This window comes from Macrobrachium nipponense, chromosome 29, assembly GCF_015104395.2.
Source record: "Macrobrachium nipponense isolate FS-2020 chromosome 29, ASM1510439v2, whole genome shotgun sequence".
Taxonomy (NCBI): Eukaryota; Metazoa; Arthropoda; class Malacostraca; order Decapoda; family Palaemonidae; genus Macrobrachium; species Macrobrachium nipponense.
This window is the reverse complement of record NC_061092.1, coordinates 342,320-363,866: the sequence shown is the minus strand read 5'-3', so window position 1 is coordinate 363,866 and position 21,547 is coordinate 342,320. Positions and strand designations below refer to the sequence as shown.

Sequence of the window (21,547 nt, the reverse complement as noted above, 5' to 3'; positions counted from 1 at the left end):
GTGGAAAATGATAGTGAGATGTGTTTTAATATTTTGTATCTCAAACTGTGGACAGTTAGTGCAGGCTTTGCTATAGTTTTCTTATATTTTCCACTTTTCCTTCCTTAACCTTTATGGACGGATTGATCCTCGGGAGTTGGTAATAACAGGTTTGGGGTGGTGGACGGATTGATCCTGTAGATAAACAATATTACGCACCATCGGTTTGTAAAGAATCGGGCGGGAAAGAGGTGCCAATACTTTTATAGCCCATAAATTCACTTATGGCAACTTTTATACTAACTAAGATCACGAGTGTGGGCTTCTCAGGACTTCAGTAGTGCTTGTGACTTGAAGGGGGAATGTTCTGTTTCTCTTTCCCACATGACGTCTTTTTGTAAATTTGCTTGTAAATATACCAAGGGGTTGCTGTTGTTTTTTGTTATTGTCTTTTATGATACTATGTCAGTTGTAAATGTAATTTTACAAAGAAAATTGCAAAAATATATTAGAAAAAAACATGTAAAAGTAAAAAAAAAAGTTACTGAATCTTCATTCTCTGTAAATTTATGTAAATATTTTCCAACAAATATACTAAGAATTTGTTACTGCCTTTATTTCTTATCTGTTTTGATATTGTGTGAGCAGTACAGTAATTATAATTTTACAAAATAGAATAAATTTATTTATTATAAAAAATATATATAAGTTGGTAAAATTTATGACTATCTCGTAAAAGAGGCCCCACAAAGGGTTGTAGTCATTTTCAACTTCTCATGGAAGGTAGGGAACATTTTTTAGAATTTTTTTCTTTCACCGTGTAAATTCGCATATCTTCCTGTTTCCATTGATGTTTTTTTTTTTTTTTTTTTTTTTTTTTGTGCCAACCTCAAAGCATACCCTTCCAGTAAGGGTTAAAATCATTCCGTGTGTTTTGCTTGTTTTTGTTATGAGTGAGAATGAATAATAAATGTCCGATAAGTGTATTACTTTTTTTTTTCTCAAAAGTGCACCAGGCAGGAGACACTTGAGAAAACTCATTTCATGTTTAACCCCTTGAAAGGAAAAGCTGGAGTAAAAGTGGCTTTGATGATGATGAACCAATACTATACATCTTAGTGCATGTAGTAAATACTAAAAGACATTTTTAGTAGTTTATGCTGTAGTATAGTGCGTACAACGATGTAAATGAATTTGTTTTCACTATTCTGTTCATGGGGTATGTAATGACAAAGTAGTGTACATATTCAGTATTAATACAACCTTCATAGCTTTCATGTTAGGCTAGGTATATTAGTACAAAATCTGAAAGATAGAATTAAATACAGAACAGAGTAATGAATGAAAAGTAAAAATATATTTTAATGAAATTTCTCAAGGCCACATATATTCTGTAGTTCAAATCCTTTATAGCCAGCTGTAAACCTAAGTTCACAGTTATTAACCAGTGGTAAACAACCTCTCAGCCCCAGCAGTCAAATTACCTCTATCTTAGTAAGGATTTATGATACCCAAATGGTTAACAAAAAATAGCAATGCAGTAATGGGTAAACATGTTAAGATATCTCTAGAACATATTCATTACATTCCAATTTGTTCATGAAACTTACCTGTCAGATATATATATAGCTGTATTTTCTGAAGTCCGACAGAATTTTAAAAACTTCCGACACACGCAGTGGTCGGCCAGGTGGTTAGTACCCATTCCCGCCGCTGGGAGGCGGGTATCAGGAACCATTCCCATTTTCTATTCATAATTTTTCTGTCGCCGGTGCTGAAAACACCTGTTTTCAGTACCTCCGTCTTAGGATTTTGGAAACTTCATTGCCGCTAAGTATCCTAATTGTCTTTTGATTTATTTACTTGGATTTGTGGGATTTGTGGCTAGGCATACGCTATCTTAAATTGATTTGAATTTGATTCATTTTTGCATAAAATATCTGAATCTAGTTAGGCTAGTTTCAGACGGGGTTGTCTGCAAAGATAGGGTGTGGCTACCGAAAGCTTCGGTAGATCCGCACTTGGTATGCACGAGGGGTATGGGTCTTGCTTCTTTGTTGAGATTTGTCATGTAAGGAGTGTGAGACTTTGTCTATTCCGTAAGGAAGACGTATGATTCGTATGTACGCAATTAATCAGTAAACATGTTCAATTCCGATTAACGGGAAGACGTTATGATTATCGTTATGTACGGCAATTAATCAGTTAACAAAAGTCAGGGGTAGTGAATCCTGCTAACCTTCCTGTAGACTTTATTTTGCCTAACCCTGTAGTATGGCCTACGGGCTATGAATATGTCTATGAGAGGTGCTCGCCTTCCCCTTCCTTTCATTGCTGTGAAGTGCTACTTCTGTAATTGTTACTCCTAACCCTGCAGTGTTCCTTTCGGGCCCTAAGCAGTGTCTGTAGAGGAATTGCCCTTTCTCTGATACTCTTTCGATTCGTAACTTAGAATCGAAAGTGCTTGCTTTAGAGAGTAAAAGTGAAGTGCAGAAGTGCAGTGATACCCCTTGTGTAGTGGAGGGTGCGTCAGATCGGCCTCGTTTCGCCTCTAGGCCGGGACCTCTGCTTGACTCCCAGGACCCGGGGAGGGAGCATGTCGAAAGCCTAAGGAGGGTTACAAGGAACCCCCACCGATCTGGCGTGCCTTCGGCAGTTTTCTGATGAAAATCCCCCAGACTGCCAAAGTGCGTGCACGTGCACGAATCCTGAAAGATTGCTTCTCGTCCTCCGAAGCGTCCTCCCCATGCAGGGGTTGGAGCTTTCGGAAGGACTCGCGCCCTCTAAATAGAAGCTTTATAGAAGAGGACGCTTCACGTCCTCTCTCTCTCTCTCTCGTTATGCGTTTCAGTGAGAAGTAAGAAGGCGAACGTCGCCTGAACTCGTGTCCGTCTTTCCACCGGAGAAATACGTAAAATAAGAACGTCATAGTAGCAGGAAGCTTTTGAGAGCGGACGCCCGGGACGCTCGGATATGGACCTCCAATGTCGCGCGCGGTGGTCGCAGGCCAAGCGCGCGCCAGTGGACGCCGAGCACAGCGCGCCAGTGGAACCTCCGAGCGCGCTCCAGTGGACGCCGAGCGCGCAGCTGGAGTGGACGCGTAGCGTGCAGCCAGCGCACGCCAGGTGTGTTGCCTGGCTGAACGTTTCTGTTGAACTCTTCAAGCTCTTGTTTCAGATATGGGCCTAAAGAATTTTACCTCTACCTTCGGTGATACCTTCTACCTCACCTGCAAAGAATGTGAAGTAGGCAGTGCTTCGGAGGAAGCTTAAAGTGAACAGACAACTTCTTCTTCGAAACCCAGCAGACATCGGGTTTCGTGAACTCAAGAGGTCTCTGTCAATTAATATTGCTTTTCGCATAGGTGGATGGAGTTAAGGAAAGCTCAAGGGAAGATCTCGTTTGCTCTACCGCAACCTTTGCCATTCTGCCAATAAATTTAAGTTGCCACTACCGCAGTCAAGACTTTGCGATAAGGCAGTTACAGGTTATGTAAGGCTCGATGTCCTGCACGTCAGGACTCTCGGCAACGTTCAGTAGGATTCTTGCAAAGGCACTCATCAAAAGGACGCTCTTCAGGAAAGCGCAAGACAGGACTTCCTTTGCCATACTGCCAATAAATTTTAAGCTTTAGCAGGAATTAGTTGTGATACGGGAGAGGAAGCCGGTTGGAGAGTTTCTTCCTCTTCCCAGGATAATTTTGCAAGCTTTTTAGCCCATCTGAACGGTTTTTCAGATGATAGATTTTGTTAGTTTCTAGTCGGGACTAAATACGCTGCCGAATTGAACATCGTCGTTCTACCTGCCGTAAGCCCAGTCTCTTAACAGGATTCTTGCCCCTTCCTCGTTTGAGACGGGAATCGGAAAATTAAATGCTCGACTTCCTGGATTACGTTTTGTCAATTCAGTGACTTTCCCCCATTGACAATATACTATCGTTTTGTCAAGTAAGTGGGTATCCCCTCATTGACAAAATATCTCTTTGTCCCGTAAATGGGTTAGTTCTCATTGACAAACATCTCATTAACTTGATATTGCGTAAGCGAATAAGCTCTTATTGACAAGATTCGGAAGAGCTCTCATTCGTCATTCGCAGACTCGTACAAGAAATAGACTTGTAGACTACGTCAATGAACGCTTATGTCCAATAACATAAGAAGCTTGAGCTGACTGCTTCGATTCTCTTAAGTTTTGTTCATGAAACTTGCCTGTCAGATATGTATGTAGCTGTATTTCCGAATTCAGCTATATATATGTCTGCCAGGTAAGTATGAACAAACTTTATTGCGATATAATTTCATATTTTGCCTTGCGTTATTTTACTTCTGGTTGTTCAAGTCATATACGCTTGCTGTAGTTACCTCTTCGGATGGCACCGGAGTTAGGTCTTTATTGTCTATTTAAGGACATTTAATCGTTACTCCCTGCAGCCTTCCAGGAGTTTCCGATTTATCTTTTACCGTTGTATGGTAGTGTTCTGACGACACAAACGCATCTATATATTTAGCGTTTTCTGTTTCGCTTAAATATACCAGCTTGAGAGTCTTTTTGCTCAAAAAATAACGGACCTATTTCTTCGTAGAATAGGGTAGCTGGCAACCCAGACATAAAGTTAAGAGACGACGTTCGTAAGCTGCTGGCTGCTGCTGTGTCTGACTGTCCAACCGAGGCCAGTAACAGATCGTGCGCGTCATGCGCTGTAGGTTACGTCTCTCTCTCCTGCGGGATTGACTGACTAACCGTATCTCTGTGCTGGCGGTACGTCTCTCCTGCGGAATTGACTGACTAACTGTATCTCTGTCCTACAATCACGGACTTTAGCCTAAAATTGAGGGGATTTCTTACGTGAATGAATAAATGTTGCATTCGTTTTGCCTTACTATGTTCAACAGAGTTATCTCTTAATCCTTTCGGTGCTCGTTACCGCACGGTATAGAACTACGAGTCTACCGCAACATTGCACTTTTATATGCTCTCTTGCTTAGGCAAAGCGCAGCCTTATTAGGGAGTAAGCATACTCGGGGAGGGAATGGATGAGCTTGCTGGGGACCATTTCCTTCCTGAAGAAGTTTGTTTCCCGAATAGACTGCAATTCAGACCACAGTTTTTTCCTACCGGGAAACTAAAATATTATTCAAGGTTCTAGGAAGGATTCTGTAACATCTCTCAGTGCGTCATGATAGAAAGAAGGTGCCGGACATCTGGATAGAGTTTCAGATGTCCTGGATCTTAATCTGAAAGAAGTAAATGCAATTCGGTCGTCCCTCCAGTCCTCGAAACGTGTTTTTGGAACCAGTGGTCCACATCAACTCTGATTTTCCACAGCTCTCTCATTTCTTAACAAGTATCTTCTCTCGGTCTCTGCTCGAGTTTACGAGAAAGAGCCTATTATAACAACAGGCGTAGAATGTAACGATCCTCTACAGGTTCGTTACAGGATTACAAAAGTCCGTTCGAATCGTCTCGATCGACGGCAGCAACTATTCACTTCCGAGTGGAATCTTTCTTTAGAAGTAAGTTGAGAGTTGTGTAGACTTCAGGGACGCCCTTTAATTCTTCTCTTCGATATGTTGAGGACGAAGAGGCGTTCTTCTTCTCTGCTCCCTTATTCTCGATCCGGGATCGGTACCATTAAACGCCATCCTATGATATTGAACGGGGATGGATGTTTAGTCCTCTTTCTTTTCCCCTTTTCAATCGCTTAGGAAATGTAATAAGAGGATTTATGACGTCACAGGGAGCGACAATGACGCTGATCGCCCCATGTTGGCCTTCAGGATCCTGGATTGACAGAGGTCACATACTTCCTAGATCACTTTCCAAGGACCTTTTCCGAGAGAGTCGGTCTACTCTAACTCGAAAGGTACCTATAACCTCTCCGCTCTGAGTCTGACTACGTTCAGACTATCGAGATGTTGACTGGAATAAGATTACCGTCTTCCATTTCCGTCTGAAGAATGGGATAAGCTGGCAGTCACATCTATTAAAGAATATGCAAATATGTTGTTGACGGCCTTTGGGCTCAGAGATTTGCGTCTGTCAAACAACAAAGCCCTTCACGATCTTTGAGTTCTGTGGAATCTCGAAACTCGCTCACCATCTACTTTTTGTCTCACCTGTTTTCTCGGAGTCAGGCACTCGTGCGAGATCAGGCGACATATAGTAGCCCTGAGTTTCTTGTTGACGAAGTCGGTTGCGTTTATACCACCCCCGATGATTGTGTAACATGAGACCAGGTTGGACTGTCAGGCATTCTTCTTCGGGACTGAATCGCCTTTTTGCTCCTCGCTCCTTTCTCCTGGCACCAGAAGCTCGATGTAGGAGTTGATTCGCTGACGACGTTGGGTTGCGTTGATACACCCCAAGGTTTGCTTAGATTGAATCGCCCAGGCAGTCCAGACACTCATCCTTCAGCGAAGAATAGTGCCTATGTCTTCAGGGTACAGCCTTGCTGTCCTTGATTCGTCTGACTGGTCAACTGGTCGGTCACCTGACTTTAGTACAGACTGTGCATGTCCAGATCGAAGCTTTCAATATGGAACTTAGACGTAGTCTGAAGTTCTTGATGTCAAAGCATTCGAACCTCTCCTACCTGTTAACTTCTTGCATGTGATCAGGAAGGCCTTCTTCTAACCACCCTAGATACGACAAAGAGGGTTAGTGAAATTTTAAGCCATCGTCACAAGTTTTGGCTTTAGAGAACACAAGGCGGTGTGCTCTCTAAGCCTTCCGTTGTGGCCTAAGAATGGAAACCCGTTTTGTCCTTGGGCCAGGAGCTTGGAAGCAAGGATGGCACAATAAGTTAGTGGGCAGGAGCCAGAGAGAGTCCTGTGCCCTGTCGGGTCTCAAGTTTTATCTACATAAAACCCAAGAAAGTCTAAGTCATTCGGGCAATCTGCAGTGTTCCGAAAAAGACCAGACTTGCCCATATCGAAGAACACCCTGGCTTTAGTGTTAAGGAGTTCTTTCAAAAATGCTCCTTCATTGTGTTTGCACAAAGATTTGAAATTTTTTATCTGAATGCTCACGAGGTGAGGGCGCGGCCTCGGAAGCATTTCAACAGAGCATGGCACTCAGCAACATCCTGAGTACCATGTTTTAGCGAAGCAACTCTGTGTTCACTTCACACTCCCTGCGAGATGTGAAGATGGCATATGAGATCTGCTGCTCGCTAGGGCCATACGTGTCTGCAGACACAATCTTGGGGGCAAGAAGTACCACTCATCCTATCCTGTAGAAAATGGTTAGGAAGAGCTCTTAATTTAGTTGTTGAGTCGCCGACAACGGCGACTTCTTAACTCTTAAGCCTTAGTTAAAACACCTTATATATATTTATTTTACTTCTAGCCCTCATGGTATGGTCATATGGTCTAGTCACGTCGTGGTCTCGCCCCTGTTGACAGATCATCTGGAGTGCACCAGCTATATAGGTCTCTACCTCGCTGGCAACTCTAGTAGCACAAGCAGACTTACGTGGCAGTAACCACGAAGCCAGCTATGCTAACAGGTGGAACCAAGATGTAAATCATCTGCATGCATTTGTTTCCCAAAATCCTTCTATTCTGTCCCTTCCCACCTCCAAAGGTGGGATTCAGCTATATATATATCTGACAGGTAAGTTTCATGAACAAAATGATATTGTTATGATACAATAAAGTTTGTTCATACTTACCTGGCAGATATATATAATCAAGTACCCACCCACCTCCCCTCAGGGGACAGTGGAAATAAAAATTATGAATAGAAAATGGGAATGGTTCCTGATACCCGCCTCCCAGCGGCGGGAATGGGTACTAACCACCTGGCCGGATTCCACTGCGTGGTGTCGGAAGTTTTTAAAATTCTGTCGGACTTCAGAAAATACAGCTATATATATATATCTGCCAGGTAAGTATGAACAAACTTTATTGTATCATAACAATATCATTATTTGAAAGTTTTTCCAGTGCTTGTATTTTCTCCAAAGATACTCCATTAATTTATTTTCATCTCTAGTTTCTTCTTCTCATACCCTTCATTTTTTGTGCTTACTGTTTATTTTTCTTTTTATGCGTCTTCTTTGTCATATGCTTTTATTCTATTCCTCTCTTTTTCTCTTGTCATTGTAATGGTGGAAGACATTGAGGAAAATGGTGTGTTTGTGTGTGTGTATGCGTGTGGGCACGCTAAAGCTTGTATTCATTATGGGCTGTGCAGAATTTGCACGTATTTTAGAATTCAAATTGTATATAAATTTGTAATTATGACAGGTCAAGGTTGATAAAAAGATGGAAAAGATCTTCTCTGAGAATTATCAATGACTTCTTAAACATGAAGTGATGTAGAATTTTAGGAGCTCAGCTAAATTGCTGGTGTGTCAGCTTACTGTATATACAATAAACAGTTTAACTTTCAGCGGTTGCTGGGCGCATTCCTCGCATGGCAGCTCACGATGCTGTCCACAATCGAACTGTAAATCTCAAAGGGGGTACCAACAACAATGTGAGTTGGGATCGAGCTATTGAAGCATTCAATCAGGAACTGTTACGTGAGTATCCTTGATTTACTTGTAACATGAATGGGGGATTTACAGTTCTTATTTTACTGTTATTCTGCATTATTCATCTGCTCCATAGTTTGGGATTTGCCTATTCTGACTGTCCCAAAGTTACACCCTAAACTTATGTCCATCTACACCTATGACTAATCAAGTGTATAACTCAGAAATTGCATTTCTAAAAAATATGGATACAATTATAAAAATTTTTTTTACAAATGGAACATGAAAGTTATTGTAGGAATAAAATGGAACTAATATATGTACAGTATATAAAACTTTGATAAATATGTAAGAAACAATTTTGCAAAAGTAGTAATGTACCAAAGACAACATAAGTGAAAGAGTTGTGATGCAGTGTTGCATTCGCATAGACCCCATGACTTATTTCTCTTCTTCTTCCTTTGAGTCACCATATTCTTTGTTTTTACTTACATTGATCTTCTTTTATTCAGCTCTTTTTATCTTTTATGCATTTCTGTGACCTGATCTTTTGATTCTACAATTAACAATGGGTTATTATCATACAGTAGGTCACAGGTGCCTTATTTGCTGCACTCCAACCTTTACTTCAATACCGTGCCATTGTCCTTGTAATGGATTAAGTGTCCCCAGACTTTTTAAACTATTGACCCCTTTCATGGAATCCATCTCTCTTCACATCCCAGGCATGTTGAAAAAGTTAATCAAAATGTCAGTAATATTTCTCTTTAAATCAGTAATAATTTCTCTTTAAGTAAGGGTAGACATTTCTTTTCCCTTTTCCTTCATGACATTTCTCAGTAAGACTCATTTAGTCATACTGGACAGATGATGATGTGGCCGAGATATTGAGTACGTATAGTATTGTCACAACCCAAGCTTACAATGCAGCTAATGCCGAGCTAAAACACATAATACCACAAGATCACATTTATGATGACTAATGATGAATCTTTGTTTATTGAGTATTTGAGTAATAGAATATTTAAGAAAATGCAGTTAAGTAGATTGGTATGGAAATACATGTGACAGTGTACCTTATCTTTTGAGTTATGTGATTATAAATTATTATTTATTTACATATAGTATTATTATCATCATGTTTCAGTTAGCAGAATGTGATGTCAATGAACAAGATGAATTACTGTTTATTGAAATAGGATTTATGCATTTTTGTTTTGGCTTTTAACTCCAAAATTTCGACTCCCCTTTTGGCTATCAGGAATTCATCAGTCCTGTGGCTTGTCCCATTGACCACATTATGAGCACTTTCTTGCTGTTTTTTTATTGCTCACTTATTACCTCCTCTCTTCTTTCTACTCTGTCAAATGCGTTGCCAAGATTCACAAATCTTCATTAAATCTCCTCACATTCTGGGAATGGAAACTGCAAAAGTATGTGTAACTGCAGTATGTATTGTATAAGTATTATAAAAAAAAAATTTACAAGAAATACTTATAAGTATTATAAAAAATTTACAAGAAATACTTAACATTACAAAACATAAAGGATAAAATTTGCAGTATGTAGAAGAATATGTAAGAGGAAATGGTTATGATTATTCAAAATATGCAAATTTCGTTTTATGTGACTTCATCTGTAAACCTAAGATGTTCATGTTGCATTAGAATCTTTCCAATTATTTGAGCCTTGCCTTAAAGTGCTCCATAATTTTGCCTTTTTTCCATAATCTTTTTGACGCATTTAATGAAAGGCACTTCTTATGTTACAGGAAAACCTCCTCCGGAAGGTAACAGTCGAGAAGATCCCTTAGCATCCAGTAGGGCAATAGGTGCATGGCTTTATCATGTCAATTCTTCGTGGGAGAAGAAAGTTTGTCTTAAACCAGATGTGAAAGAAAGAGACCTGAAAAAAACTGTGGAAGACTATGTAAAATTTGTGAATAGTTTGGATATTTTACAAAATGTTCCTGGGAGGTTGTCCTATAAGGATGTTGAGTTTGCTCATAATGTTTTCATAAAAAAACCAAAAGAAATGGTTGCAATGTTGAAAAATATGTGTGAGAAAGATGAGTCAAGACAACTAAATGAGAGAGAATCTGATGTGATTGAGTAGTTTTGGGGTTTCTCTCCTAGAAACATAGAGTAGTTTTTCATATGAAGTATAGACATTGGTAACAACTTAGGGCCATAATATGTGGAAATTGGTGGTATTAAATGTGAGGAATGTGTTCATCTTACATTTACAAATACATATATGTTTTACTTTTCAAATATTCCTATGGTTGGATAGGAAAATGCTAGTTGTGACAGTTAACATGAAATTATGATAGGAAAATTCTAGTTATGACAGTTAACATGAAATTATGATAAATACAGTACCCATTCATTTAACTTTTTTTTTTTTTTTAATAGAACAGAGGACCCATACTTTTGCCTTTTTTATAGAACAGTTTTCTCAGTTTTTCATTTTGCATTTTATTTTGCTCCCTATGTTAGTTTTGCATAAAGGGTTTGATAAGTTTATTTTTTGCTTCATATTTTTAATTTTAAGTCATCTTCCATGGTCCTGGATAGCTTGCAGGGCTGGGAATGTTCTGATCTTGTTTATTACAAGATTTGTGAGCAGAAAAGCACTGTTACAGTATTGGTTTGTCAGCCATAGTTATATTTTAAATTAAAGAAAATGTTGAAAATTTCTATAAAACATGTGATATGCCACAACTGTTATGGGTGCATAGATTTCTTTCATTTGAGGTGGCCCTGTTGGGATTGGCAGTAAACTCTTATGGTAGAAAAAGTTTTTGTTAAAGTAACTCATTCCATGATAAAGTCGTAACTTGACATGCTTTCCATGTCTACTGTGGTCAGTCTTATTGCGCAGATTGCATGCTGGCGTGTGGTGAAATTCACTAGAGTTTATATTTTCCTAATACATGTGTAAACGTACTTCATTGCTGTAGGAATTGCATTTAGGTTTTTTCTTGTCAGGGTGACTGTTTTTGGATATTGCCACAAACTTCATGTGCTATTGCCATTCTTTTTTTTATTTTAAGTGAAAGGCTGTGCTTTAAGTTTAGTTACAATTTAATTGTGCAATCTTTTTATGTTGTGAAGTAGCAGAAAATATCAGTCAGTCAAAGTATCCTTTTCTTTTACATTTTAAATTACTGTAATTTGACAGTTAAGTTAAATGAAGCATTCAAGTCAGGAAAATATTTAGAAATTACTTTGCTATTAATTTATAGCTAAAAATATTCCATGTCGTGCATTAGTAAGCAGATTTGCACAGAACGGTGAACTTGTGTTGTAAATAGGTTTTTTCTTATAAGTTTATAGTATTTTTAGATTTTTGTTTTATAAGAAATCTCATAATTTGACATTGGTATTGCAAAGTATATTACAAGACTTTGGGTACTTTATGGTTTGATTTATTTCACCTTATTGTTAATATATATAATTAGATATATTTTTTCTGAAATTAGAATAATCTCATAGAATTATTATTTCTGCTATTGTGTTCCTTGGTATGTCTTCGGCAAATTATTTTTAAGGCTATGCTTCTGGATTCTTACATTTTACATGTAATATAGAATTAATTTTTTTAATTTTAAAATTTTTCCTGGCACTTTAAAATGTTACTATAGTTTGACAGATCTAAACTGAGAGATTGTTTTCTTCTTTGGGTAAGAACCCTGTTGCCACATCTACTAGTATCCAGTTTTGAATACCTTACTTTATAACACATGAATCAATAAACCGGTAGTTTAAAGTTTTTAGCATGTTTTGCTGAACATAAGCATTCTCTTATTATGATTATAATTGTATTTATAAATAAAATAAGAAATCGCATTTATAAATGTGACAGCTCTTTTGAAAGATGCTGCCACTTTTCCTGTTACTTTTGACAGGCGATATGCAGGTTGGCCAAGCCTATTAAACCATGAAGTTTAAAGGAATTATCTCTTAAGCTACACTTTGGATAAGCCCCACCGCCCAGTCTAGCTGAGTACTCTAGCGCCAAAAAGAATGACTTCTTGCTTTAGGTTACTGAGAACAATAGTCAGTAGGGAAATTAATTAATTCCTACAGTAGGCACGCTGTGAAATGGGCAAATGCAGTAAAAAAATTCTGAAAACTTGCAAACAGGCGATGCTGCAAAGGATATCTGTCATTGAACTAAGATCATCTAACAACGAAGATTCTCCGTAATGTACATTTTGTTATAATTCCAGTGATAATTATTGTAAATAAAATATTTATCTCCCAATGATGAGTTCATGTGCAACAACCTTATAAAAAGTAAAACTTGTTACACGCAGTAGATTTATTAGTTATAACACGGTCCAGACTGTGAGTGAAAAAGGAAATGAAATTCAAGTAAATCATAACTTGATGAATGAAAATGAGGGGAAAACCTAATATGGAGAGCAGTGAAATGCAAAATATTACAAACTTGTTTAGGAAATGGATAGTATGGCGGACGGAAAATTCAAATAATAAAAAAGAATGAATAAGTAATTTACTGGCAAGATTATAAGAAAATGTCAAAAGACATACATACTGAATGGTAATTACCGTTTTTTATTACTTTTAATGAAAAAAATAATAAAAAAATGTGTAATATAATATGCAAAATTTAAGGTTATAAGTAATAACAAATATAACAATAAATAATCTCAAAAGTAATAACCAAATAGAATGGGGATCAAATTTATGGATTAGGATTTATACAGTCAATTTCATTAAGTACTGTCCCAAATATTGCCTCGCTGGGAGAAGGCTGAGGACTTAAGATAGGGATGATTTAAAGGTTAAGAGAGAAGTGGCAACAGGGTTTTTCTCAAGAAAGTAAACAATCTATCAGTTTAGATCTGTCAAACTATAATGTTTTAAGCTTCACCCAGTATGTGAGGTCATTTTTATTTAAGTGTTTGTAAATGTGATTTGTGTATATAGTGCAATTTTTTTCATTTATTACTTTTTTCTTCTTATATTTTGGTTTTTATTTGATTCTCAAATAACTACTACATACTTGACTAAGAACACTTTATCTTTCGTAAATATTATTCATGGAGCTATCTACAAATGCATGGGTAACATGACATCCAAATATTTTTATATTTTATCTAAAGTGTTTAGGTGGCTCATACTTATTTAATTTCGTACAACTGTTCCTTAAAATTTGTTTTTAAAGGGTTTGGAGCTCTGAAAAAGGCCAGTGGATTACGTTAGATAGCTAAGTGGCAGGGGACCAAGGAAAGCAGTTGACAAGTGGTGCTGTCATCTGGGGATTCACTACTTATATGTGAGAACCTTATGAAAAGAACAGAAGGGAAGTTATAGTTGAATTTTCTGGAATGGACAGATGTTTTCAAATTATTTAGACTTTCACTGTAGCGTGAAAGATTCCACTATGGAATGTAAGCATTCTGCCCTGTAAAATGGGTTAATATAAACTAATATATGTGTATGTATGTATATATTATATATATATATATATATATATATATATATATATATATATAATATATATATATATATATATTCTATATCTCTATATATCTATATATCTATGTATCTGTATATTGATATATCTATATATATATATATAGTATATATCTATATATATAATATATTATATATATATATATATATATAGTATATATATATATATATTATATATGAATATGTTATATTATATATGTGTGTATATATATTATATATATATATATACTATATATATCTATATATATATATATTATATATATACTGTATATGTATTAAATATTACTATCCATATATATATATTATATATATATATATATATATATATATATTATTATATAGTATTATATATATATACATATATATATATATATATATATATATATATATATATATATATAATATATATATATACATACTATATATATATATATATAATATATACTATATATATATATATATATATACATACATATATAATATATATATACCATATATATATAATATATATATATATATGTTATATATATCCTCTATATTGTATATATATATATATATATATATATATATATATTATTAATATATATATATTATATATATATATAATATATGAGTTTGCTAACTTTTTGTAAACAATTGCCATGAGATGTTTACATACTTTCTCTATTTTATTCTTTAGCAGTTACTGTTTAATGGTATAATCAAGAAGAGTTACAATCCTCGTTCCATATACGTATAATGTATCGACAGATACACAGGCATGTAATTGACAGTTTACACCCTAACAATATCCTAAGTTGAAAAGACTTGTGCAGGTAGGTAGGTGCTATTAGAGATTGGGTTACAAATGTGCTCTAAAAGGAAGGATCTTGTATATTCGTTTGGAATGACTTTCATATATATAATACTGTACACTTGTATTTACCTGTTATAGGGAAATTTACATTTTCAGTATTTTACCTTTTTAGTTTACATGGTAGTTTGGTTTCCTAAAAAGGAATTACATGGCTTTGATTGATTGACTGACTTGAAATTTATTTTTGACTTCCATTGACTAACAACTACAAATTTACTATTGGCTGTAGTAAAATTTATTTGTAGTATTATGTAGTTAGTCTTGCAGTTATTTGTTCATACGCGAACAAACCTTCAGTCTTAACAATAGGATAATTTCTAGCGCCCAGCTGGATCCATTTAAAAAACAGATGAAAGCAAGGAATCTTGTGATATCTGGCACGCATGCGTATATCGGGTGAAGGATGGTCGACGACCATTCACCTACGATCAAGCATCAGTCTTTCTTTGACCGCCTTGTCGAGAGTAGTGTTTACTTCTCTTGGCCTTTACCCGGTTCATTGCCCGTTTCGCTTGCGTTTAGTGTGTGTGTGTGTGTTTGGCAGATATTATGGCTTCTGCCCTTCTCGGCCTTGTCAACGTGTGTGCCCCAGGATTCCAGGTTTTCTGTGTTCTCGTCTTTGGCTTCGGCAGCGGCTGACCCCACATTGTGCAGTAGGTGACGTTCTAATTTTTGTACTGTGAATCCTTGCACGGGATGCCGGGCATGGCCTTAAGAGCAGTGGAAGTCATTTTATGGCAAGAGAGAACATCGGAGGGTTTCGACTCTTCCTTCATGGGAAGGTTTCTCGCCCCTTCCTTATGTTTCATCTCCTGCAGTATTCAACCCCCATAGTAGACTTGTTCCTGTGTCTCCTCCCTTTTCTTCCATTGATTCGTTGCTGGAAGTATCGGGAGGTCACCAGGCTGATGTTTGTAATGTCGCCCCTCCTTCTTCGGGAATTAATTTGATTCCCAGGAAGGGGGAGGCTTTATTTTTTCATCATTCTTATATCTTCCAGAGTCGGAGGTGTCCAAGATGGCAGCGATTGGAAGACGCTCGGACTAGGGGTTACCCTGTCCTGGAGAGGTTGCTTGCGCGCCTTTTGGAGGCTCGCTACCCCCCTGCCGCCTCAGGCAGGCCAGGCCATCCCCCCTCCTCCCTGCCTCGTCTTCGTGGGTAGTCGAGGTCAGCCATCTTGTAATTGCTCCACCAGTGACTGTTGCCACTTCTTCGAGTCGAAGGGAAGCTGTGATGTCACGGGATCCATCGTTGTGTATTCCTCCGCCAGTGGCGTCTGATTCCCCTTCTCACTGAGGGGAGGCCGTGACGTCACTCCCAGTCATCATCTGAGCATTGCCTCTCTCCGTCGTGACGTCATCTCTGCCGGCCCCGTTTGCTACTTCTCCCTTCCATGTCATCGGAGCCTTCTTTTGCAGATCAGTCTGAGGTTATATGCCAGGCAGTGCTTAAGAAGTTGGACTCTGTTTTGGATGTTAAGTTGGCTGCCTTGTCTGTTGGGAGCATTGGAAGGAAATGCGTTGCTTCGTCTTCCTACGAAGAGATTGGTTACGGAACCAGTGCTATCTTCTCCCTCTTCCCCCTGTGCCACGTCGGCGTATCAAGCGTTGAAAGGCTAAGGCTTTTGCTCTTTCTTTGCCTACGAGGGAGGAACTATGAGGACGTGTTCTCAAGAATGTTGGTGTTTCAGAGAGTATTAGTGGCTTCCTCCCTCTGCATCGAATCGTGGGTGTGTTGCAACTTCCCCGTCCGTGCATGTCTCGAGTGTTGCAACCTCCCTTGTCCATGCACATTGCGAGCGCATTGCAACCTCCCCTGAGAGTGTAGTGTATCTTCCATTGTGTATTCTGCAGCGGCTGCTTCGTCCTCTGCATTGAATCATGGGCATGTTGCAACTTCCCCCGTCCGTGCACGTCTCGAGTATGTTGCAACCTCCCCCGTCCATGCACATCACGAGCGTGTTGCAACCTCCCCTGTCTGTGCACTTGATGCAAGTGCTACTTCTTCTCCAAGGCCTATTTGTCACCGTAAGGATCTCAAGGCACCCGTCAATAGGTCGAAGGTGGTGAGCGTGAAGTTGCTGCAGCAGGAGTGTTTGCCTGCCCCTCGCACTGATGCTTCTTAGATTTCAATTCTCGAGGATTCTTCTTCGATCTCGAGTGTTCGGGATCCCTCTCCAACTCACGTTTGTAAGTCGGCCACGCCTGTGACCATTCACGGACACGTTAATGAATCATCTGTTGGAGAAGAATGTAGTGATGTTTGTAGTTTTAGAGTGGGATCGTCTCAGGAGCTGACGTGTGGACCCAGCCCAGACAGGTTAGTTGGTATCTTAGAGGAGCCTACGCATCCTTTTCATCCTTCCGTTGCCAGAGCAGGAGGAGGGAGACACGCAAGAGTTTTTGTCTTCCTTTTCGGGAGTTGTTGCTCTCATTCTTGGGTTCAACAATTTGGAAAGTAGGTCTCAGGCTCAGTGATCTTCCCTCCTTCTTGCTTGGAAGCCTTGGTGGGAGCTACGCAGGATCCCAAATCTTCTCTACAGCTTCCCTCCGGTTAACGCTGCTGTTGGACCAGGACGGTTCGCTTCACTCTAGAGGCTCTGCCAAGTTACTACTCCCGCCTCTCATGGAGCTAGGGAGTACTATGCTACGAGCTCTACTTTTTTGATGTCGCGCTATCTTAACCCAGACGTCATTCGCCTGAAGCCGGGTTTGTCTTTGGAGCAGGTGTAGCCGGTGGCTCCGTCCTTGTCTCCGCAGGATACCTCAGCATTGGAATCTATGGCAGCCTCCATGCTGCTCACAGTTTCTTGGCTGGACTTCTGGTTTGTGGTCATTGCCATGATAGCTCCTGACAGGTCCCCAGAAGAGTTTGACTGCTTCCTCTCTTGCCAATCTGTTGCAGTCGGAGTGCCTCAGTGGCGTGATTGGTTTGGTGTTTGCTTCTCACCTCAGTGGTCGCGGGTTCGATTCTTAGCCATTCCATTGAGGAGTGAGAGATGTGTATTTCTGGTGATAGAAGTTCACTCTCGACATGGTTTGGAAGTCACGTAAAGCCGTTGGTCCCGTTGCTGAATAACCACTGGTTCCATGCAACGTAAAAACACCATACAAACAAACAGACAAAATCTGTTGCAGTCTGGAGGCAAGGCATTTTCGTATGTGGCTCACCTCAGTGTTAATTTATGGGCTATCCTTCTGCTGATTAGAATGCAATAGGCCAGTGTCGGGCTGACACCAAAGACAGACTGGTGCGCCAGGCCATGTCTAAGTCAGAGTCTCATCCTAGAGACATCTGGCTCCTCCTCCTCCCCCTGTCCAGCAGTAGTCAAGAAGATCATCGCCTGGTAGGCCATCGAGGAATTCGAGTTCGGCATGGCCTTCCTGTTCAACTCAGCCTTGGTCAGAGGATCAACGTCCATTTCATTCTCGTTCATTTAGGGCAAGATGGGGCCCAAGGGGCAGAGGTAATGGGGCCCTCAGTAGGTTAAGCGCCTCTCCTGTGCCACGGAGGGTTGTGCCTAGCGGGCCATTGGGCCAAGTTGCAGAGTTGTGGGCGGAGAAGTGGTTGGTAGATACCCTTCGGGGTGGGGTACCTACTGCTATTCAATTTCTCTCCCCCTCTGTCGGACAAACTGCAGCTCACGAAGGCATATCCTCCAGATTCTCTGAAGTTCTTGTCTTTTCGGGAGGAGGTGCAGAAGATGCTGGACAAATTGCGATAGAGGAAGTGGTGCGTCCGTCTCCATTTTACAGTCACATCTTCTTGGTGCTCAAGGTGTCGGGAGGATGGAGACCTGTGATCAGCTTATCCACCTTGAATCACTTCATCAGGAAGACATGGTTCAAGATGGAAACCCCGCGTTCAGTGTTGGCAGCCGTGAGGGAAGGCGACTTCATGCTGTTGATACACTTAAGGGACACATACTTCCAAATCCCTGTTCATCCGACGTCCAGGAAATTCCTTAGCTTCTCTCTTGGGGACAAGGTCTTCGAGTTCAAAGTCCTATGCTTTGGGCTGACAACAACCCCTCAAGTGTTTGCAAGGGTCTTCTCTCGTGTCAAGTTGGGCTCATGCTCAGGGGATCTGTTTGCTGAAGTAGCTCGACGGTTACTTGGTCTTGGCAGTTTCCAGGTAAAAGCTGCTGCAGGACAAGGATCGTCTACTTCGGTTCTGTCTGGAACTGGGCAGGTGGTCAACCAGGAAATGTCGAACCTCATACCCAGTCAAGGGATTCTCTACTTGGGCATGGTCATCGATACGGCGGTGGCAAAAGTTTTCCCTTCAGACCAGAGATTGGAAAAGTTGCAACTTCCTGTCAGAACCACATCAGTCAGCTCATCAGTGGCAGGTTCTTCTGGGAGTGATGTCATCCCTGAAGAAGCTGGTCCCTCATGGGCGTCTTCTTCTTCGGTCTCTGCAATGGAGACTGGGAGAATTCTGGCCCTCCGGCAGGGGACTCACCCCTGTTAATGTTCCCTCTGTCTCTGGAAGTGAGAGAAGACCTTCGTTGGTTGTTGGACAACCAGAATCCTTCGAAGGGTGTCCCCCTGCGTTCTCTTCCACCGGACTTCCTTCTGTTCTCAGACGCCTACCTTGCAGGTTAGGCGGCCTTATGTAGGCGACCTCATCGCTTCAGGCGTTTGGAGGTTAAACAGCAACATATCAATATCTTGGAGTTGAAAGCAGACTTCCTGGGTCTGAAGAAGTTTTGGGAGAAGGTAGAATGTCATTCTGTCGTTTTCATGTCGGACAACACCATGGTGGTAACCTATGTGAACAAACAGGGACGCCTGATTTCTCGTCAGCTTCACTCCTTGACCATTGAGGTTCACCAGTGGGCAGTCAGCAGTTAGGTAGAGCTCTCTGCCAGGTATATCCCAGGCAAACTGCATGTGGTCGCAGTCAAACTCAGTCGTCAGGATCAGATCCTAACACTGAGTGGTCGTTTCATCAAGTGGTAGAAGACAAGCTTTTCCAGGTTTTGGGTAGACCCGTGTTGGACCTTGTTATGACTCGCTTCAACAGGAAGCTGGAGATATTCTGTTCAATGGTCCCAGATCCTTTAGCATTGGCAGAGGACGCATTCCAACATCCCTGGGACAACCTGGAGGTGTATGCCTTCCCTCCGTTTTGTTTAATCCATCAAGTTCTGAACAGGCTAATGAGTTCACAGGGTCTCAGGATGACTTTGGTAGCCCCTCTGTGGCCTCAAGCGGAGTGGTTCCCAGATCTGCTGTAGTTGTTGTCAGAGGTTCCAAGGGAGATGTCCCCCTTGGCAACATCTCCTGTGTCAGCCCCGTGCGGAAGTGTTCCACCAGTCAGTAGAATCCCTGTCTTTTTTCGGTTGGAGACTTTCAAGTTTCTCCTCCGAGCGAGAGGCTTTTCTCAGAAGGACCTCCGCGGTTTCCAAGACAATGAGCAATCTACTGTGATTGGTGTCATAACAGGGTTTTTCTCCACTCGCAACCTCTATTCAGCGAATAGCTGACTTTTAACCTTCCTCAGAGACAAGAAACGTTTGTCCGTTTCTGCCATTAGAGGCTACTGGGCGGCCCTGAGTTTGGTGTTACGCCTTAAAGGTATCGACGTCTCCTCTTCCTGGGAACTTTCCTTGCTAGTTAAGGGGTTTGAGCAGTCGAGTTCTCCTAGAGAGCTCACGCCTCAGACATGGGATGTTTCCTTGGTTCTCAAGTGTTTCACTAAGGGTTCATATGAGCCCTTGTGTCGCTCACCTGACAGGAACTTGACGTTCAAGGCAGTTTTCTTTCTGGCCTTGGCATCTTCCAAGAGGGTAGGAGAGCTTCACGATCTGAGCTATGACGTGAAGTATGCCAGGGGTTGGGGGTCGTTGTCCTTCGAATTTGTCCCGGAATCCGTGGCCAAGACCCAAAATCCCTCTGTGCACGATTACAAGTTCACTTCGTTTTCCATTCCATCACTGAATGACTTGTGGGTGGTAATGCTCAAGAGCGTTTGTTGTGCCCTGTTTGGGCCCTGCATTGCTATCTTAAAAGGACTCGGCACCTTGGACCAGGCTGTCGCAGACTTATTGTTAGCACAGGCTGTACAAGAAAGAGATGTCTAGGAATACTATCTCTTTTTGGATACGGGAAGCCATCAGACAGGCATACTTGTCTCTCGATGATTCCACCACCACGTCTGTGCAGGCTAGAGCGCCTGACGTTAGGGGTATTGGTCCCTCTCTGGCTTTCAATAAGAACTTGGCTGTACATAGAGGGCTGAACGCTGGTACTTGGTTACGCCAGTCCACGTTCGCCTCTTTCTATCTTAAGGATGTTGTCCACAGATCTGCGGACACGTTTTCCCTGGGTCCCATGGTGGCTGCCCAACAGGTTGTGTACTCATAGTTGCCCCCAACAGGACACTTTTGTATCTTTCCTAAGATGATTGTGTGGATGAGAGAATGAGGGAGTTGGCTGGTCTCCTTCTTTCTTTTGTACCTTTCCATTTTCCTTCGGACGGGTTAAGGAATAGACACGTCATTCGCTGGACTGGTCTGATACAATGAGTAAGGTAGTCATACTGATAGTGAGGTCACTTATTATGCAAATGTCAAACCCTCTATTCGGTAGCATATGCTCCACTCCTAGGCAAGGAGGAGTTGAGAGTAGTACAAGCCCTGGTGTGTTGGTTTGCTATTAGACAGTCAAAGTTTCTCTTTGGTTCCCTATAGAAGTGGTTCTCCCATATATCATTGTACAT

At 40.6% G+C, this 21,547-nt stretch overlaps 1 protein-coding gene across 1 annotated transcript in view; it reads left to right on the top strand.

The window, feature by feature from the left end:
• LOC135206032 (uncharacterized) overlaps positions 1-11,874 on the top strand; it is a 257,788-nt gene extending 245,914 nt beyond the window's left edge. Inside the window, exons 13-14 of the mRNA XM_064237203.1 lie at positions 8,375-8,506; positions 10,230-11,874. Of these exons, the coding sequence (XP_064093273.1) occupies positions 8,375-8,506; positions 10,230-10,573 (476 nt within the window). The 3' untranslated portion in view covers positions 10,574-11,874. The remainder of the gene's footprint in view (positions 1-8,374; positions 8,507-10,229) is intronic.
• Positions 11,875-21,547: the final 9,673 nt, after the last annotated feature.